This window comes from Aythya ferina, assembly GCF_964211825.1.
Source record: "Aythya ferina genome assembly, chromosome: 2".
NCBI classification, from domain to species: domain Eukaryota; kingdom Metazoa; phylum Chordata; class Aves; order Anseriformes; family Anatidae; genus Aythya; species Aythya ferina.
The window spans coordinates 11,344,713-11,362,232 of NC_140297.1; the positions used below are offsets into that span (position 1 = coordinate 11,344,713).

At 38.2% G+C, this 17,520-nt stretch overlaps 1 protein-coding gene across 4 annotated transcripts in view; it reads right to left on the reverse strand.

Moving 5' to 3' along the window:
• Positions 1 to 2,135: 2,135 nt before the first annotated feature.
• LARP4B (La ribonucleoprotein 4B) overlaps positions 2,136 to 17,520 on the reverse strand; it is a gene marked incomplete at its 5' end in the record, with an annotated part of 56,939 nt that continues 41,554 nt past the window's right edge. For 3 of the 4 annotated variants that reach the window (XM_084510826.1, XM_084510825.1, XM_084510823.1), the window contains 7 exons: positions 2,136 to 6,016; positions 6,522 to 6,633; positions 7,608 to 7,732; positions 10,710 to 10,874; positions 14,108 to 14,153; positions 15,135 to 15,389; positions 15,882 to 15,988. In XM_084510826.1, the coding sequence (XP_084366952.1) occupies positions 5,732 to 6,016; positions 6,522 to 6,633; positions 7,608 to 7,732; positions 10,710 to 10,874; positions 14,108 to 14,153; positions 15,135 to 15,389; positions 15,882 to 15,988 (1,095 nt within the window). In that variant the 3' untranslated portion in view covers positions 2,136 to 5,731. The remainder of the gene's footprint in view (positions 6,017 to 6,521; positions 6,634 to 7,607; positions 7,733 to 10,709; positions 10,875 to 14,107; positions 14,154 to 15,134; positions 15,390 to 15,881; positions 15,989 to 17,520) is intronic. The other variant, XM_084510824.1, reaches the window with a different exon arrangement.

The following is a 17,520-nucleotide window of genomic DNA, read 5'->3' on the forward strand; positions in this document are numbered from 1 at the left end:
CTGGAAATGCTCCCAGCCTTGGGAATGAGACGAGAAGGTAGGCCAGGCCTGGAGAACCCAATAGCACCATTGTGCCCGGGCTGACATCTCACTACGTGTAGCTCTGGTGTAGGAAGAGATCTGGGAGACGTTTTATTAGGTACCAGTAATTCCACCTTGGCAGGTGGATTTCAGAGGTCTTTCCAGCTTCAGGGTATTTTACAACGTTATATTCAGCCATTCATCCCTCCTTCCTCAGAGCACCCTTAGCCAGGGTAGATTTACAGCTCTGCCTGCCAGCAGCTAGCGGGACGTAAAGCCATCAAACCGCAGAATGGCTTCCACGCTGTACGTGCCTAACGCAAGCACACAAAACAATTTGCTCTTCAAACTGATGCGAATTTAGGAGAAATTAGGGGGGTGATTTTGTCTGAGCCCCTCTTGCCCCAGCACACACCCCCCACTGTTCTGTGAAAAATTAACTACTCCAGGCTGTTGTGGCAAGACAACAGGGATTTGTGGTAAGACTGCCATCATGAAACAGACTTCAGATTTTGCATATTTACGGTGTATATATAAGAATAGCCATTAAGGCTAAGGCAAGAACTGGACCCTTTTGTCTGTCTTCTCCCCATTATGACAACAAGGCTCAAGAATGACCGAGCTGCTTCACCAAATTGAGCCACATCCACCTAAGGTAAGGTGACACAACACCCACAAGCAAGGCTGTGTTTATGCCAGAGCCTTTTGCCCTGTGCTTGTCATAAGTTAATTGTACAAATTTCCAGTTTGGACTGCCAAAACACCTTACCTTTCTCATCAGGGTGCCGACCGCCCACCCCTGCCCCTTCCTCCATTCTGCTGACTGTACGGCAACCTGACACATTCTGGGAAAGTTTTCTCTGGTAGTTTTCAGACAGGCAGTGTGCTGATGACATGAAGGCAATCAACAAGAGGAGGATGCTGCTAGGCACGGGTAAGCCAGCCTTTCGACAGCAGTGGCGTTTCTTGTGCTTATTTAGCATAATAGTTTGCTATTAGCATTCCACCCAGAATTGGTTTGATCAACTTATGTCGATCACTGAATTAGGTGAAAGATGTGTAGCCACGTTTTAAGTTTCATGAGGCAACAACTCAGCTACCATGACCGGCTGGCATCAGGGCTCTACCCCACCGTACAGCTCCCTCCAAACACAGAGATAAGCAGGTAACATTACTTCCACCAGCTAACTTTTAGTTGAAATCACTTCCCTGACTCAAGCCGTTACACCCATAAAGCCAGGCCATAAAAGCAGGTAGACCAAGAGGTTTCCAGGATTTTGAGAAGTAAAAGCACATTAGAAAGTGTAGAGAAAACATTTTATGGCATTTTAAAGAAGCCCCAGGATCAAAATACAAGAGGTTTCTGTGACAGTAAATACAGTCTGGATACTCAATTGCATTTAATCTTCCCCAGCTGCTATTTCTCCTCATGCCCTGTAGGAAAATAAACTGTTTCTTCAGCATCAACATGGGGGCAGCTGTCATGTGTCACTTCATACTGGGGGAAACTCGCATGAATGGGACACTGCCCAGTTCTGTTGTGAGTAAATCAATCCCTGATTTCCCCCAAGCAGGGAGGGCCCTGAGGAACTACATCAATACTGTGGCCACAACGCTGATGAGTTTGTGCATTTCTACACGTTAGGTAATAGGGGACTAAGTTCCCCTATTGTGGCATTAAAATTGGTCATCTTCAACGTGGTCCACACGAGGACCAAACCTAGCGTTTAGCTGACACACCAAGGTTTGCTGTCATTCATAAGCCCACAGTGCCCAATGTGCCAGCGATCATGTACGTTGACAGACTCTGAGGAAAGCATTAATAAAGACAAGAACCCCTTGTAATCAAAGCTTCATGTTAGCTCCCACCCCTTTATTCCCACCCTCAAGTTAATCACAGTTAACTAAGAGAGATATTGCTGCCTCCACCAGTGATATTATTTGCTCCTGCTGCTACATAGCCCTAGGTGATGGTTACAGCAGCTGTGCTGAACAGGAAAGAAAGAAATTTTTTTTTTCCCAAAATTAGAAATAAAGAATTTCCAAAAATGGGAGCAAAAGACAAAAGGTAATAAAATACTGCTGAAGAAAGGTTTAATTAAAAAAATCAGGAATTCAACAGTGCCTAAATCTTTATTTTTCATAACCTACATATTTTTTTTTTCAAATTAGACAGTTTTACATTTTATGACACAAAAGGAAACTTAAATTACTGATAGTTTACATGTAAGCTTGATTCCAGTCTTAATGGAAGAAGAACAAAAACAAAAACCCTCAAGAAGGCTTCCATATTACACTTCTATTTCATGAATTGGCAGCTGTTAGGTCTCCTTAGAAATCTTCGATTGTCTGCTGCTATTAGTGTAATAGGTTACAAAGCACATAAAAATCCCTAACTGTAGCTAGCTGAAGGAGATACAGAGATAGGTATGCACCATTACAGTCAGCTGTTGCTTGAGATACACTGCACCACGCTCAAACAAGGGCCTTTCTGTGCCAACTGCTGAAGTCTTTAAGAGGATAAAGCAGCAACCGAAGAAAATTGCCACCGTTCATACGTTTCCACGTGGCAAGTGACAAATGTCGTGGTGGGGGACTGATCTGAAACAAGATTACACAAAGTTTAAAAAGCAACTTTTTTTTTTTTTTTTTTAAATTCCTGGAAGAAGAGTCTCAGATCCCGTTTTAGCTTGTTTGCAAAATGAAGAGCATCACCACACAATCCCACAAGATAGAATGCCAATTTTAATTACTGTATCCCTGAACCTTTAACTCAGCTACTGCTTTGGGGAGGTTTTTCATTTTAAAAGCCACATTTTATTATCTCCATGTATCGTAGCAACAGTCTGCATGCAACTTCACAACTCTACTCCGAAAGCTCCATTTTGTCATCGAGTGGAAAAAAAATCTCCAAGTAAAATGCAGTAAGGATAAGTTGTACATTACACAGCTATTTGGCGTGTCACCTTTTTTTTTTTCTTTTAAAAAAAGCTATAAAAACCACATCAGAGGAAGATTTAAACTTTCGATGCAACAGACTGTTGCTGGGTAAGCAGTAATTACAGTGTATTGACCTAGCACAAATGGCAGCAGAATACATCAGAACAGCACAACACATCCTGCTGGTCTCAATATATTACCTTATGTACCAGTTGAGCATTATGACTAGCTGTACACAGTCGCCGTAAGTAACCACTTGTGATTGTTTGCAGCTGGTAAGCCTTTCACTTTCAGCAGACAAACAAAATGAACCATACAGCCGGCCTAAACCATACACAAATCTAGCTACCACTTTCACTGCCACCGGGGAAAGGATAAGCATGTTAAAATCCAATGACAGAACTGGCTGAGCAGTTTTGGTGATGTTGTCAGAGTCCTATCTCCTCCCACAGCATTCACAAAGTGCGCTTTTTAAACGAGAAAAATCAGCGGATTCCAGCATGCCCTGTTTTAACCAATTCTGCAGCATACAACAGGCTGGATTTAGAAGGTCAACTAGTTACCGATTGATGCTTTTAATAGGAAATTTATCAGGAGTTAACTTCTACAGTTACTTTACAGTTCTATGAATCATACTTAGGAAAGCACTGATACTCTCGAAAGCAGACAAATAAGCTTCAGTGTATATTTTCTTAGCAGTCTAAAGATTTTTCCAATTAAATTTGATTTTATTAACGACTTAAAATTACAGTTTGACTGCTAAAATTCAATATTTACATTGCAGAAAACTTTGGAATTGGTTAAATCACTTGTTTTTTAAGAGGGATTTAGGAAAACATTTGAGGGCTTTCAAATAAGACTTTTCGTTCCGTTTCCCTTTTGCAGTGAAGAGGCAGAGTCAGTTCAGCACACCAGAATAAAATAAGAAAAAGAAAAAACAACAAATTAAAGTAATATTCAAACCACAACATTTAGTTTATCTACATCCAGCTCAACAGCAACATTTATAATATCAATAATTTTTATCAGATTTTTTTCTTTAGGGTACCTTTTTATATGTTCTGATTATTTACAACTGTACAAGCAAAGCACACACTTCCAAGTGCACATATTTAATACAGTATTGACTATTTGCATTTACAGATTTTTCAACAATCTGAAAAAGATCAACTGTTTAAGATCTTTAAGGTATATTACAAAAACTGCTGCTAGTTCCTGTACTACAGTATGTTTACCCAGTAAGACCAGTGACAATAGATACATACTGTAACTGAGTAATTCTGTATTCCACTCTTGCTAACCCTCAATGGGGTCAGACCTCATTAACTCTAAGCTGTCTTGTACAAAAGTTAAGGCAAAGTCATTTTCAAGTTTAAATAAAATTCAAGTCTTTAAATATTGGATGGAAATAATTCTTTAAAAAAATCAGTTGTTTAAATAAACATTTTTGTGGAATAAACTGTACTGTCATAGTCAGCAGGAATGAGTTTAGTCTGAACTTCCTGCAGTTTAAACACTTAAAGAAAAGCTTTAGGCATTTTAAAACAAAAATAATTTATATTCAACTTTATTAGAAACTTGCTAATTTAGTGCATCCTTGTCCTTCAGAAAGCGCATCACTTCTAAAGTAAGTGTGAGAAACCTCATCCCAGAGGTAAATATCAGGGATCTCTTCCTCCACCACACAAAACAAACACCATTATCTCACGGCTCAAAAAATTTAAATCCATATGCCAATGCTTGTAGTTACAGGAAGACGTCAACACAAGGCTGACTAAGATATGAACTCTTTCAAAGAGCACTTGGGGTAGAGTTTAAAAAAAAAAGTCTACACAGAGCACAGGGGTAACCAGAACATACAGCGCTGACTCAGTTAACTCCCTTACAAGCACAGGGAAGCTAAGGTTATCACAAGAAGGCTACAGTGCTTTCTCCTGATAACATCCACTAATAAGCTTCACCACCATAGAAGCTCACAGACTTAATTCTTTCTATTCACAATGTGCTTTGTATTTGCAAATTATAATATCAGTTTTATTCTGGAGTGAGAAGATGGTTACTTGCTTGCAGTAAGTCAAAAAAGGAAACATTTTAGAAAGACTGCTATGGTGCTCCGTAGGATTCATTCTCTGTGTGCAAAACATCAAAAAAAGATTCGATTTTTAAAAACGCTAGAAACAACTACTCGTTTAACCTAAAAGTGCAAGTTCATTTGCTGACATTTAGTACAGCAGCCCAATAAAAAAAATCTTCAAGGTCACATACTAACTCGTAAAATATATCTACTTCCTTGCACTCTACACACTAGCTGCCGTTATCAGTCTTTTGGACACTTTAGATATGTACTTGCAGACCAGTTTATTAAAAATATTGCAGCAGCACATTTCTGCTTAACAGTTTAGAAAAAAACTCACTATACAGAGCTTGCACTCACACAGCCACAGAGAGGCTTAATAAAAAGTTGATTCTTTTTCTAAGACAAATATTTTACATCTTGAAAAAAATAATCACACTAAGCTTCACCTCCAATTAAGCACCAACCTAAAGGTAAGGTTTAGAACAACTATCCAGAAATATCCAGAAAAAATAGAATGTTTGTTCAAGAGGGGAAAAAGTATTTCACAGAAAAATAACTTGCAGGCATTGTTATATGCCTAGTATCACTGCAAGCTCCTAACCAGCAACTCATTCTCAGGTATCTTAGTGGGAACATGGGTTTAATTTGTGGGAAGCAGACCTCTTTTTGAATCCCTCCCAGTTGTTAGTTTCATCACTGAGGAGATTTAGGAGGGGTGTTCTGTTCTTTATTTAAACGTTTGCCAACAACAGCTGGAGGGGACGATCTGCGTCCTGACTGTCTCCTCTGGTCTTTGGGTTGTCCAGGATGTGACTTCGCAGGAGGAGGTTCTCTGTTTTTCTCTATTGTTTCTGTGGGCTTTTTTTCTTCTTTCCCACATGCTACAGTGTTTGGCTTCTGTTCTTTCTGGGGTTGCAATGTAGGAGGATCCTTAGTTGTTCTCTGGCAAATTTCTGCATAACTAGGTTTTCGCAGTTCCTGGGAAATCAACAGCAAACAGGACAGCAGAGTTAAAGCATCCTGAGCAAAAATCATTTACTTTAATGAACAAAAAAGGTAAAACCTTTTGTGACAAGCAACTGCCGTGCTTAAACATGCATGTGAGAGTTTCAATATGAAGTTTACAGAAGTGGTACAGAAAAGGTGCAAGACAAGGGAAAATGCAGAACACTATTCCAGAAGAATGGGATACTGTGACAGAGAAAATACTTCGAATTCAGGTAAACACTAGAACAACTGAAACAGCACGAACACTCCAGTTTAGGTATCAACATACAGATTAATACTTCTACCTCAAGGCAACTACCAAGTAAAACAACAATTCAGGTAGCGCTATCATTCAGTGGAAGTTAATCTTGAATATTTTTGAACTGTTAATTGCACATCACATGATCAAGCAGCATTGGAGAGCAACAGAAGCGATATTCTGTTAAATACACCAAAATGAATCATTAGGAGAAAGTGAAGTAGTGAGGGCACTTACCGTGGCAGCCCCGTTGACTTGTACCGATTTACATGCAGTACTGAGTGTGGAAGAAGAAAGCCTTTCTGCACTCTGTGTCTCTCTCTGCTGTTTATCCACAACCTTGGAGTCCCTGTAAAGCATCCAGCAGGAAAAAAGTCTCACGAGAACTGAAACATCAGGATAAGTGATTGATCTAGTAATGGCTCTGAAACTGTCTGAGTATGACTGTGAAGTTATAGCGTGCCAGGCAAATTGTAGCTATGACTAGCATTGCATTTAAAAAACACTATCAAACAAATGTTAGTGTGGAATCTGACATGACCTAGTATTTGTGACATTCTGATAGCTTTTGATAGTCAGTTATGTTACTCCTTTTTCTCCTATGAAGACAAACTGAGGGAGTTGAGGGTGTTCAGGGAGACCTTACAGCAGCCTTCCAGTACCTAAAGGGGCATTCAGGAAAGCTGGGGAGGGACTCATTATTGGGGGGTGTAGTGACAAGGACAGGGGATAATGGCTTTAAACTAAAAGGAGGGGAGATTTAAATTAGATATTGGGAAGAAATTCCTCACTCCAAGGGTGGTGAGGCGCTGGCACAGGCTGCCCAAAGGAGCTATGGATGCCCCATCCCTGGAGGTACTCAAGCCCAGGCTGGATGGGGCTCTGGGTAACCTGGTCTAGCAGGAGGAGTCCCTGCCCTTGACGGGGTTGGAATTAGGCAATCTTTAAGGTCACTTCTAACCCAAACTGTTCTACAGTTCTTTACTGTGTGGACAATGATACTGCCCATGCTTCAAAGCTATCTAAATACAAGACAGTGAAGTAGGTACTCAGTAATTTTTTAATACTTGCTAAGGCTAAAATACAACACTAAACATAAATACAACACTAAACGTTTGTCTGTTGAATGACTGTCTGGATCACTATTATAATACTATCATATGATGTTCAGAAATTAAGTTTCATTGCCTTTACTACAAGTACAAAAAATTACTTTCATCAATATTTTAAAAGCTATTTACAGTGTTCCATCTTGCATTCTGATCACAGCAAATGCAAACATGACAGAGTAGAATAATTACAGATGTGCAATTAAGTTCTTACTCAGAAGACTGGGTTGGCGAAGGAGACCTTTCAAACGTCCTGGGCAATGTAGAAGAGACTGGCAACAATGGCTCCCGAGGAATTCCAGATGGAATAGTGTTTGTACTTGCATCCACATTAACGTTCTGAAGGAGAAAAAAGGCACAGAAGGGCAATCATAGTATCCAATTAACGTGGTTTGCCTGAAAATTAATGCAATCAGGAAACAGTTTATATGTCGATTTCAAATTGTGAATTAGCTACAGGAAGCTACAGAATTAGTTACCTATATTGGAAGGGTTCAATACATGGATTGGAACTAAAGTTTTTTCCCTTTACAATTACTTAGGAACACTGACAAATCACACCAAGGCTCTTTTGCAAGGGAGTCTGAAGCTTTTTTCCCTGGGGGATACATCTGGATGACAAAATGACTTCTTTTGACCTTGGAATTTTGCATCCAGTGGTGACAAAGGCAGCTTGGTGTCTCCTTCCATACCCATAGTTAGCTTATTAAGACTAAAGTCTCCCAGAGTTACACACAGCTTCTGCAAAGTTCTAGCTTCTAACTCAGCACCATCCTGATAGCTGCTGCTAAAAGCAAAACAACTCTAAAAAAAAAAAAAAAAAGAAGTTTTTGCGAACTAGGATATGACCATCAATTCAAAGTCCCTTTTCTATGCTTAGTGTGATTTGCTACGAGAAGAGGCTTTTTCTGCAGCCCTGACAAGATTATTCTGATATCAAGTGAGATTGTGTTTCTAGATACAGGCCAGATAGATTCAAGATGCATACATGAATTTAAGTTGTCACAAAGTAAGAAGTAAAACAAGACTTTAATTTAAAAAATGTATTTCTAATAACTTAACCATTTCACGTGCTTTAAAAAGTGTTTTTTCATACTGCTTCTGACCTGACTGATTCTAGAACCAGAACTGGAAAGAAGGGAGAGCAATGGCGGAACCCCAGCACAGAAGGAACAAAATAGCCATCCTTCTACCCCTAAGGCCAGCAGTCAAAGGTCATAAAACACAAGACTCCTGTGGTCACTACTAAAAAAGAAAATGGTATTTGATGACACGTAAATCAGGCAGCATAGATTACTACGCTGTATTTAAGCCTGGTTTTATTTGAAATAAAAGTAGAACCATATGAGGCAGATGTTTAAAAATAAAGGAACAGCTTCTACTAGTCATACTCACTGTAACAGTACGTGCCTAGTCTTGAATTTGGAAGTTGCTGAGCATTCTGGCCCAAGTCCATTGAAATTTGTAGGTACATGGTTTATTGACAATAACTTCAAGTGAAGCAGACATACAAGTGCTGTTGCTAGGCCAAAACTCTCAGCCTCTCATCTGAGGGAGGTGCAGCTTCCCAGTTAGAAAATATGGGATGATTAGCTCCTGCCATTCCCCAGAGCTACATCTAAAGAGCAGCTAGATATGATGGCTCCGTAACAATTGCTGGAAATCATAAAACCTAAGTCCACTTAGCTTCTTTACACAGGTCTTGCCAATCTGTCAAACAGGAGTAGCACTGCCTAAATCTAATTCAGCACTACGTAGCTATGTCATGCAACAAAAAATTGCTGAGATTAAGATGAAAAATAGCCTGTATGAACTGGCAAGATTCCAGTGTTAACCTTGCTAGTAGAACACAATTGCTCTTTGAAGCCAGTTACTGCTATCTTATTATTCACGCCAACATGGAAATAGTGCAATTCCTCTCTTGCACACAATGGTACAGACATTAACTCATGGAACCCAGAAAAATAAAAATAGGAAATCAAAGGAAACTTAAATGTGTCAGTGCATTGTACCTGCACAGTATCACTTCAGTGACTCTACAGGGGAGAAGTGCAGATTCATTAGGTTAAGTACAGTGCAAAGCAAGTACTGGATTTGTAACAGGAGGAGCAACACGTTTTAAATTGTAGCAGTGCTGGTGACTGCTGAAATTATATTTAGAACATGAAATATAATAGCTAAAACCACTCTAGAAATAATATAGGTAAAATACAAGTACACAGATTGCCAAGGACAGATCACAATCTAGATTACTGGCACACATTAAATTGAAGACTGCTCTTATCATGGCACTATTCTGCATGTTCCTTCTAAACACAGCCCTGGAATGCAGCTGTCTCTTGTCTCATGTGCAGGAGACAAAATAAATACCATGTCTGTATAATTTCTCTTGGATTGAGACCGCCCTGCTACTTCTTTCCTTAACCAGCCTATGTCCTAACAACCTCTGATACCTGGACAACAAGAAAACACACATGCAACAGTTCAGGTTTTAAAGGAAAAATCAGAAGATCTCAGTGTTCATTTGGTTGCTTTACACTGCTATGTCCAGCTTTTTCATTTAGAAGTCAGCCCCTGGATATAGAGGTGCAAAGCTACCAAAACACAGATTAACATTACAGCTAAGAAAAATTTTAAATTATAAACTTCCATAGCCTGGACTGTTCAGTAGTGTACAGGGCATATCACTCTTAATAGAGAACATACTGTCACTCACAGTTCTAAGACAGTTCTAAGGATGAAATCTACGAACAGCTACTGAACATCAATTCTCACCTGCATCTCCGCTGTATCTAGAGAGCAAACTTTGGTTGACAAATCATAGTTACAATCTTTGTGCAATATGACACGACAACTCTTGGAACCAGCTGGTTTTGATAGCAGTTCTTGCTCCAGCTGTGATGCTTTGTGTATTAAGATTACATAGGCAGCTTCTTTATATTTCAGCACTTAAAAGTTTGTCACTTGAAAGTGTTTTATACACAGTTCAGAAGTCTTGACTTTCAAATAGGAAGAAAATTAATCATTTTTCACATGGGTCCATCAAAAACGCTGAGGCAATCAGGAACGGTAAAGAGCACATTTTCTAATCTCTGATAATCTACTTGTGCAGGTGCACGTATTCCACACTGTTTCAAAGAGAATACCCAACAAATTCCAAAATATAAATGCAGAAGGCAGTCACACAACATTTGACAGCTGTTTTTTTAAAAGCATTTCTCACGACCCATGTCTTTTCTACATAAGACACCAAATCTGAAAGCAAGAGATATGCAATTCTTTGTTTTCCCAATGAAAACAAACACTGACTACTCACTCTTTCTTTTGACGTTCCTATTACCACACTGGACAGTCTGTTTTCAAAAAGGTCTTCAGTCTTTAAATTGCCAGCGGCCCCGGGTAATGGAGGAAAGCTAGATAAACCCAATTCAAAGCTAGGAGACGGAGGTTTTGGGGGTGGTGGAGACTGTGTTTGGCCTCTCTGGAACAGAAATAACATGCTGAGGTTACCACACTGGATGACAGAAAGGAAAATCATTAATCTAAATGTTTTACATTTGATTTACATGTGCAAAGCCCTGCAGACCTCCCTCCACCTCACTTCCCAAGAAAATCACAGTAGCCAGGAATTAATTTTCCATTGGTGCCTTTAAAATATTTAATTTAATTTAAATGGGATGGCATAAATATCTTTAAAAACATCACATGCATAAACTGTAATGCTACTGGTATAGTTAAGTCTTCTCCCTGACCCTTCTTTCAGGATGTACAATACACTGACATGAAAAAGACCATTTTAGATATCATGATACAGTGAGAATTCAGAAATAAAGCCCCTTTATGTGTTGATGTTAACATTCTATGTGAAAGACAAGAGTTAACAAGAATCTGATATCATTCAAGTTTGGATATATTAAAAATTGGCAAGACAGCATGCCTTGCATTTAATGTAGATGATGGCAATTTTCATCAAATTTACTAAGTGACCATATGAGTACACATTTAAAATGCAAATAATCAAAGTGATTTTTGAAACATGAATTTTTCTAATTAAACCTAAGAAAAACAAAGTTCCAGGCAAAAACATTATTGGGTTTAAATCCATATAACCTACAGCAGTTCAAGAATTAAATGAGTCCTTCGGGCAAAGATCACTCATGGAAACTGCTTGTAAGAATTTGTAAAACTGAATTTGTAAAACTTCTATTTCTGTCGAAAAACTAAAATTAATTTTGTTATATACTGGAACTTAAGTTACCCATTAACTTTGTCTACATCATGTAAACAAAGATGTAACAGATGTTACTGTTTCATGACTGTGCTAACGTGATCTCTGCTTCAAAATAGTAAGTACAAAGTTGTCTTTGAGACGATCCCTATTTTTGACAAGGGAAACAGTTCCTAGTATATCGCTGAATGTGAGAATAATGCTTATAGACAGAACAGGGAAAATGTTGCATTACTTACTGTTTTATCCCCTTTTTCACGAAGAACAATAGACATACAAAACTACCCTTGAGATCCTTTCACAAACTACTTTTTATGCCAAAAGAAGGGTCTATCAGTTGGTAAATAGGGAAAGAACAGACACAGAAGCAAGAACAACTGCAACCCTCAGGTTTGCTACTAAATCAGCATTATGCCCCTCCAAAGACAGAATTCAAGAGTGTTACAGCAATGAATGCTGTAAGCCTCCCAAATATATAAAAATAGAAGCTAGGTGACCCAACAAAGGGTCACAGAAAGAAACTACACTTTATCCAGCTCAAACTGTAAGAGGGACAACCTTTTCGTTTTTAAGCCAGTATTTCAAATCAGAGAACTTTTTCTTAAATAGGACTAACGTCCTGTAATAGATACTGCTTTAGATATTCCTAAAAAGTAGATCCCCCTAAAATATGTAAGAGAGAGTTAACGTGGATATATTAACATTTTGAATCAGAGGGACTGGGAAAGACTTAAACATAACTTAAGCTGCCAACTGCATAAAATTTCTTAAGTCAACTTCATACAAGTTCAGTAATTGGCTTATGTCCCTGGGTAGCCTCAGATACAAACTGATCGATTTCAGGTTTCGTGTGCTTTCTTGAGCAAGGATGCATTCTTCCTGTAAGTGCTCCTTCTAAAAATTAAAAGAAGTCATCTCTTCTTTCAAATACAGCTGGCTGTGCTGATGTCCTACATATAATATACAACCACTGCACATGAAATAGGATCCTGGATTCTGAAGGTGTCAAACGTTGATCTTTCACTTCAGGATATGTTACCTAACAGTGTACTGAGGGCATGCAGCTGCTCCCACCTTTGTTGAAGGTGCAGTATGGGACAGCAGAGACTAAAGATTCATGGGCCAAGAGACTGGAAGGAACCTGACTACACAGGCTGCAGTTAAAGCCTGCTGCTGAGAAAAGGGAACTGGTAGACCTGACTTCCAAAGAAGTCAGTTTTACATTTAAAGTTAAAACAACCTTTAAAGTCAGCCGAATCTGAAGAGCCTCTTTGTTCAGTAAGAGTGCCCCAGGTAATCCTCGCTCTTGCCACTCATTTATACATCATGCCTAACCTGTACCACTTCCTTGTTCTTTCAAAGAAAAGAAAAAAAATCATTGATGGAAAAAACATCAAGCAGCTCTTAAAGAGCAGAAGAAACAAGTACTGAGAACCCTACATGTAATCTGATCTCACTGAGTTTTGAGAAGTTTGACAAGAACCAAAAGGAACCACTTGCCCTGTTATACTTCCTAAAGCCTTGACATTCTTTTTTATCTGTGTCCCATTAAACTACTCAACAGCAGGAGGCACCAATATGCAAATGCAATTATTTCAGACTTCTGAGAAAGCATTATGGCTCAAGCAGTGCCATTTCTCTGCAACTCTAACATGAATCATGAAATAATCCAGTGAGATTTCATGAACTTGCAATGTGAAGCAGAAATAAATTGCAGAGAAGTGCCTGGTTTTAGCTAACCAAACCCTAGTACTATTAAAACATAGCTAGTGGGTAGAAGAAAGAAGTTAAGTCCAGTCTTTTCAAGTATTTATTTAGGTCTCCACCTTGAATTTAAGTTCACAAAAATCACAGTATTTCAAGTGTTAGCATATCCACCCTTATCAAGTGGTCCTGAACACCTTAGTGCCTCTTGCATAAGCAGAATCTCTCATACCCTCCCTATAAATGAAGAATGACGATATGGTTCCTGAAAAAACAGCTTTGTCCTTCTTCCAAGGAGAACTAGAACTGTTGTGTTTGTTTTGTTTTTGAACTCTCCTCAGAGTTGGAAGTAGAAAGGGAGAAACAGGGAGATGTATTAAAGAAATAACTGATCACTTCATAGCTAACATTCTAGCTATACATTATGTGACACATGGATCTGTAAACTACTCAATGTCTACATGAATGATAATCAAATCTCAAGCTAGGCTAAAGTTGGCCCTCCGTGAATGCAAACAGTCAATCACACTGACAAAATAAAAGTAAGGTAGAAGTCATTTGCCATGATAAAAGAGTAATTTTAACTTTTTGCTGACTTTTGAATTAATGGACAATGTTCTCTGATACCCAAATGCAGTAAACTCAAGTGAATTTAATCAGCTATCTTCAGTCAAACAAGTTCTTCTGCAATAGCTCATCTCACCTGCTATTACACATAATATCCATACTATTGCCTAGCTACCCCACTTTAATTATAATTGAATGCGATCATGAAAACTCACCGTAAACTTGTCCTCCCTTTTCTTTCGGTAGCCATACGAGTTTTTCCTAAGGGAAAGAAAACAGTTATCAGAACCTCACCTTTACATGAATAGAGAAATTAAATTGAATCACTATTTCATTCATCTTTAGTTCTTAATAACCTGTCTAGAATGTTTTAGGGAAAGGTTAGCAAACTCATTAAAATAAAGGCACAGACTTTATACAAGTCAGCATAACACACTATTTGCAAGTAATTCCTGAGTTAAAAGTGCATCTCGGTGCCAAATATGTATAATGCTTAGACAAAACCTTTGAATAGCCAGGGGAAATATATTTTTTTTAAACACACAAGTTTAACGTAGGATCATCTGCAAAAGATGCAAGTTATCTTCTGATTCAGTAAGTGACTCAAAATGGTTTACTTGGAAACAAAAGCACAACCATCATTAAAGAAAGTACTTTTATAAATCACTTATTAGAACTGCCCCGTGATTCAAAAATTCTAAGATTAACCTGCTAAATTCTCTAATTAAAATTGGTGCCATCAGTTTTCAGCTCCTCAGCTCCCCCTCAAACTGCACAACAATAGGTTTTCTTAGTTGCATCCTTCTTCCTCCCTCCATATCCCTCCATACAAAGCCATCATCTTGAACGTTGTAAACATCTAATACGGGTAAAATTCTGGTCTTTCAGGTGCACGATCTACACTGTGACAATGGAATGGCACAACTGCTTCATTAAAGCCAAACATGCAAAAACCTTTCCTACAACACCTAAAGAAAGCATAGAGGATTAGATCTATGTAAGTTGTTCATCAGGTGCCTTTAATGGCTTTCATTTGGTAGGAAAGTATGCAATTCCACTTCACTTTTTTTTTTTTCCCTCTATTTAGGGCTTCAGAGGAAGTACTTTGCAAGATTTTAGGTTTGAAGAGAGAGTCTCAGATTAAAATAGTAATGAGAACAGCACTGATAGCATTCCTCTTTTACTAAAAGCAGCAGCACCAATAGTGTGTACTTCAGCAGATATCTACAGAAGCACACTCACCTTCCTCTACCTAATCCAGGAGACGAGTCCACACTGGTCTGTTCCATTCGTCCAGTTCCTACTTCCCTCTTGGTGTAACTCGTAGTAGCATTCTGCATCCGTGTCCTGTTTTGTCCCGGCTGCCGCGTCTGTGGACTCCTGACGCCATTGATTAAACGATCAGCAGAAAAGTTGAATATTGTAGGACTGTCTAGAAGCCCAGGTCCCCTTTCTGCACTGGGTATTGTATGTCGTATATGGGACTTGCTAGGATTCCTACAAATTCAAAAGTCATTTCAACATACATACTATGAGGCCTAAGCCTATACACAGAATTCAGAAGAAGCAAAGTCTTTGGTCCTCTGTTGAGTGTTTCATTTACAGGAATTTTAAATATTCATTTCAACAGGCCATGTGAACCCTTCCATTTTATTTTCAACTCTGGCTTAACTAAAAACTACTTGAAACTGAAAATGCTAGATCAGTAATCCTGCTGGTCACTTGCCATCATTCAGAATATTTTATCTGAACGTATTAAATCATGGAACAGACAAGTTCTCAGCTCTCAGACAGTCCATTTGCAATTAGAAGCAGCATGTTCACTAACAATAGCAACGCCATCTGGCCTTTGGTGTCACTTAACCTTGTACCAAGTTCAGTTTCACAAATATTTTCAAGTTAGGTGGTGTTTCTAGGATGAGTAGATTAAAACCTCACATACTGGGTAATAAAGCAGTGTGTATATTGCTAAAAGAAAGTTGAACTTGCCTGTTCCTGGGAGGATACTGTCTGAGTGTAGTCAGTGGAGAAGCAGCAGGCTTGAAGGTTGGAGATGTGAACCCATTGATAAATCCAGTATTTGGAAATGGTGTTACCTAAAAAACAAACAAACAAACAAACATACATATATATCATGCTCATGAGTATAAACAAACTTTGTACAATTTTCTCTAAGCCTTTTATTTTATATCCTTCTACACAGGTCAGTGTTTAAGAGAATGTCTCAAACAGCAATAAAGTGTTTGCCCAGTGCCTTGTAACCACCTTACAAAATGCTGTGGTGTTTGTGTTTTTTTGAGAACACAGCCACTATATACATATATTCAAGCTATGACTTGTTAGAAGTATTGAGAAATATTGAGCCAAAATTCTCAACTGTAAGCAACACTCCTCTTATTTCAGACCGCACTATGAAGCATCTCTAACCCTGAAGCCATATATTGTTAGTCTCTAATGTACACAACATGTAAATATTTCTTATTTATATGCAAATCACTCAAAATAAACCTTCTCCATTAGTTCCTCATTCTAGTTAGTTATCTTCCACATGACACCTACATAAAGCCAAGAGAGCTAGTAGATGTTAAATAGACCTGATTCTTTTTGCATCTTACTAACTTAAACTACATGTAACTTACTGTATCATTCCCAAAAGAAAACGCATTAGCAAACGATTTTATGGGGGTGGGCGCATATCAACATCTGATATTAACAAGATACCTCAATTTGAAGCACATTCATATTAGCTTCCCCAACCTCCTTAATGTACTTTTTTTTTTTTTTTTTGAGAGAGTATGAATGAGTTTTATTTAGGAAGTATCATTAGTGATAGCAAAAGCTTGCTTATCGCCTTCTCTCCCTGGAAATAACTAAAATGCAGAAGAGTAAGACTATTTTCAATTAACTTTTACGTCATACTCAGGAATAAACTTGAATATAGCACTCTTTCTGTACATAATTAAATGATGAAAAAGACTTCATCTTCCAAAACAGCTGGGATTAACAGTTTCCTATACATGCTTGTCTAAAAAAGCCTGTCTTTGTTCTTGTGAAACTTAGAGCAAATCACTAATCAATGAAAACACCAAAGCTGTCGTCCCAAACTACTGTTTGCCTAACCTAGTGCACATTAGCAAATGCTACCTCTGACTCCCAAACCAGACTCTTAAGTTTAATGAAAGAACAAAGTTTCATCAAAACACTGCTTTGAAGTGCTTTGTGCTTTGATATTTATATCTTGAACACTGTAAATTCAACCAAAGCTAGTAAACAGCTACTGAACCTGAATAATGAAAAAGCACTGAATGCAGAAAAGGAAAATCCATTTAATTCATTGCTTAAATGGACACTAACTATTTTCACCTCTTCTTCCTTTAGACGGATGATCCTTTTAGAGAAAAAAAACATATTTCCATTTTCCAATGGCAAAAGCATTAATTTGCTTTCTCCACAGAATTAATTTGATTCCTCAGAAGTACACCTATTTTTTACAAATTGTACAGGATAAATCTTTTTTAAATACTATTATGTACTTGAAGAACTAGTAGGTAATTTTAAAATTTGGAGGCCATGCTGCGAAACTCTAGTTTCAGAATTAAAGCTTTAAGCCTACACTATTATGTGTATT